The 2,671-nt window shown below is 35.5% G+C and overlaps 1 protein-coding gene across 1 annotated transcript; it reads right to left on the bottom strand.

Moving 5' to 3' along the window:
• Positions 1–351: 351 nt before the first annotated feature.
• On the bottom strand, positions 352–2,194 carry LOC142642820 (allene oxide synthase 3-like). Its single transcript, XM_075817245.1, has one exon. The coding sequence runs from the start codon at positions 2,095–2,097 to the stop codon at positions 616–618; it is 1,482 nt and encodes a 493-aa protein (XP_075673360.1). The 5' UTR covers positions 2,098–2,194; the 3' UTR covers positions 352–615.
• Between the last annotated feature and the right edge of the window lie 477 nt (positions 2,195–2,671).

Below are 2,671 nucleotides of genomic sequence, written 5' to 3'. Positions count from 1 at the left end.
AAACTTGAAATAAGATCATACTATTTTGTAAAACACAAACTATATATAATTTGTTCAAATGGTGCACAAATATTTTAAATTTCCACTTTTTTTTTTAATAAATTAAAGTCCCACACTTATGTCCCTCAAACAATTACCAATTGCATATATAACAAATGGTACAAGACCTAATGCTCTTTTTAAACCTCACTTTCTTCTTAAATACAGTTTTTATTTTAACACTACTTTTTTTTTCTCATTTTCAAAAAATAAAGTAAATAAGCAACCCAAAAAAAAAAAAAAAACCCAAAAATGCAATGGAAGAATATGTAATTGACGAAAATCAAATGCTTGATGCTTTGGCAAATGAAGTTAACTGGCTGAAGCAACAACATTTCAGCCTTGATGTTTGAAATTCAAAATTTATATCTCTCCTCCCACTATTTACCTAAAAACAATCTATCACAACTAACAATGACCAATTTTATATATAATAGTACAATAGTACTCAATTATTTTTTTTAACATTTTTTTTCTAAATTATAAGTACACGACTTTCATCCAATTTCAACAAATAAATAAAATGAACTAATCCAAACACGAGTAATGAATGAAAGGATCTATAGTTGACCAAGATTAAATACTCGTGGCCTTAGTCAATGAAGTGAATGTGGCTGATGATCCAAATGGCAGTGTTCCAACCTCGATCGTAAACGTATCATAACGGAGGAAAAGCTCCACCAACATTGCCCTAGACAACAATAACACCAAATCTTTTCCTGGACACTGTTTATTCTCCACTGTAGGATCATCAATCTCCCTCCCATTTGACCAATAAACATACTTCAAAAGCTTCTCTCCTTCCCCCACAAACCTATGGCCCACAAACTCCTCAGGATCCTCAAAAACCTTTGGATCTTTAGTAGCAAATGGTTGATATCCAAAGATCATCTCCCCTTTCTTGATCTCAAAAGCAGCATCATGGCTATTGACTACCAAATTTTCCTTTGCCTTACCGTATTGGAATGGAACTGGAGGCTCAATCCTCAGTACTTCATAAACCACTGACTTAGTCAACGTCATCTTATCCAACGCTGATAAAGTGACCCCACCTTCAACTCTAACAATGGTCCTAATCTCATCACACAATTGACGGTGTAACTTTTCTCCTGCTAAGCCAACCCACTTGATCAAAGCAGGAAACAAAATTTTCATTCCACCATAAGCATTGAAACCAGCCATAAATACTAAATTATGACAAGCTTCATTTCTTTTAATCCCACATTGCTGAGCTTCGTCAAAGATGGAAGACACAGACGCATAAAATGCATTATAAAGCTTCTTATAGCTAGATTTAACGAGAAAAGGTGGTAATGGGATTGAATGGAGTAGTAAATCTTCAAGAAAGTTAAAAAACTTTGGTAACCCTAGTGTAGTCAATGGTGCAAGTTGAAAAAACAACCATTTATCAAAGAGTGTCGGACCCTTTGATCCAATACTTGTATCTAAAGGGTTTTGATCACAAAAGAGCCTAAACACAAAGTCAAAAGACATGCTATCACTAAGGGTGTTGAAGTATGATTTGCCTTTGTCAGATACTTGGTCTTCAATGTTGATGAAAAGCTCAGACAAGCAACTTCTGAAAAGTGGGATGAATTTATCATGACGAGAAGCGAGAATAGAGAAAAACAAGCGCTTAAGACGGGCATGTTTGGGTTCAGAAGGGTCAAGAAAAGCACAAACACGATAACCACCAAAGTAAGCTGTGGAGGGCATGTAAGTACCATCTAAAACATTTAGTTTTTGGACTTTGGAAGTGTCAAAGAGGATGGGAAAGCTGATAGCATCAAGGAGAGCAATGACATTAGAGTTGGATGATATGAATGGTCCTGGAGGCATGTTGGTTCGGAAGACAGTGGATTGGTGTTCTTGAATTCGAGTTTGGAAGAAGGTGTCTTTTCCTTGGTGGTAAAAGTAGTCGAGGCGATCTTTGATGGGACCAAAAAAGGGTAGGCCATAGTTGCCTGGGATGAGTTTTAAAGGGAGGTCTGTTGAAGGAGAGCCATTACTGGATGAGGATTGGAGCTTGGAAGGAGATAAGGAAGAGTTTGAAGACATGGTTGGGCGATCTGGGAATGACCAGTTGTTGGGGATTTGGAAATGTATAATTGTTGTTTCGGGACAAGGGAGCAACTGGCTATATATAGAGGTTAGCCAAAAAAAAAAAAAAAAACCTGGCTACATATAGAATTTAGCAAGAAAAACGAAAAAAACTGGCTATATATAGAATTTTCTGGCCATCAAAAAAAAAAAAAAACTGGTTATATATAGGATATTAATATATAGATGCACGTGGTTTCCATTTACTACGCTGGCAAACGGTGAAAAATACCATTAAAATTTTGTGTACCCTAACCCAACTACCAATAGGGACCATGTGCTGGGTATTATTTTGTTTTTTCCGATAATAACGAGCTGATATATTATAATTTTTGTTTAAATATAATAATTTGTAGGTACCTCACTCACTATTTTGGAGTCGTGTACTATTCATGATGCTCGCATTGGCTTAGAACATGGAAAAAGAGTGAAGAGTGTGTGTGTTTTTTTTCTTTCTTAACAGTTGTCAGTGAAGAGATTACATATATACTCCTAACAGTTCAAAAAAAAAATTCGCAACAATATTTCTAAT

This window comes from Castanea sativa, chromosome 7 (genome assembly GCF_040712315.1).
Source record: "Castanea sativa cultivar Marrone di Chiusa Pesio chromosome 7, ASM4071231v1".
Classification (NCBI taxonomy): Eukaryota; Viridiplantae; Streptophyta; class Magnoliopsida; order Fagales; family Fagaceae; genus Castanea; species Castanea sativa.
Note: the sequence above shows the minus strand (reverse complement) of the source record. Positions and strands in the feature narration are given on the sequence as shown.

What these genes read in the sequence shown, in the direction of transcription:
- LOC142642820 (XM_075817245.1), bottom strand. Translation starts at nt 2,097, where the DNA reads ATGTCTTCAAACTCTTCCTTATCTCCTTCCAAGCTCCAATCCTCATCC.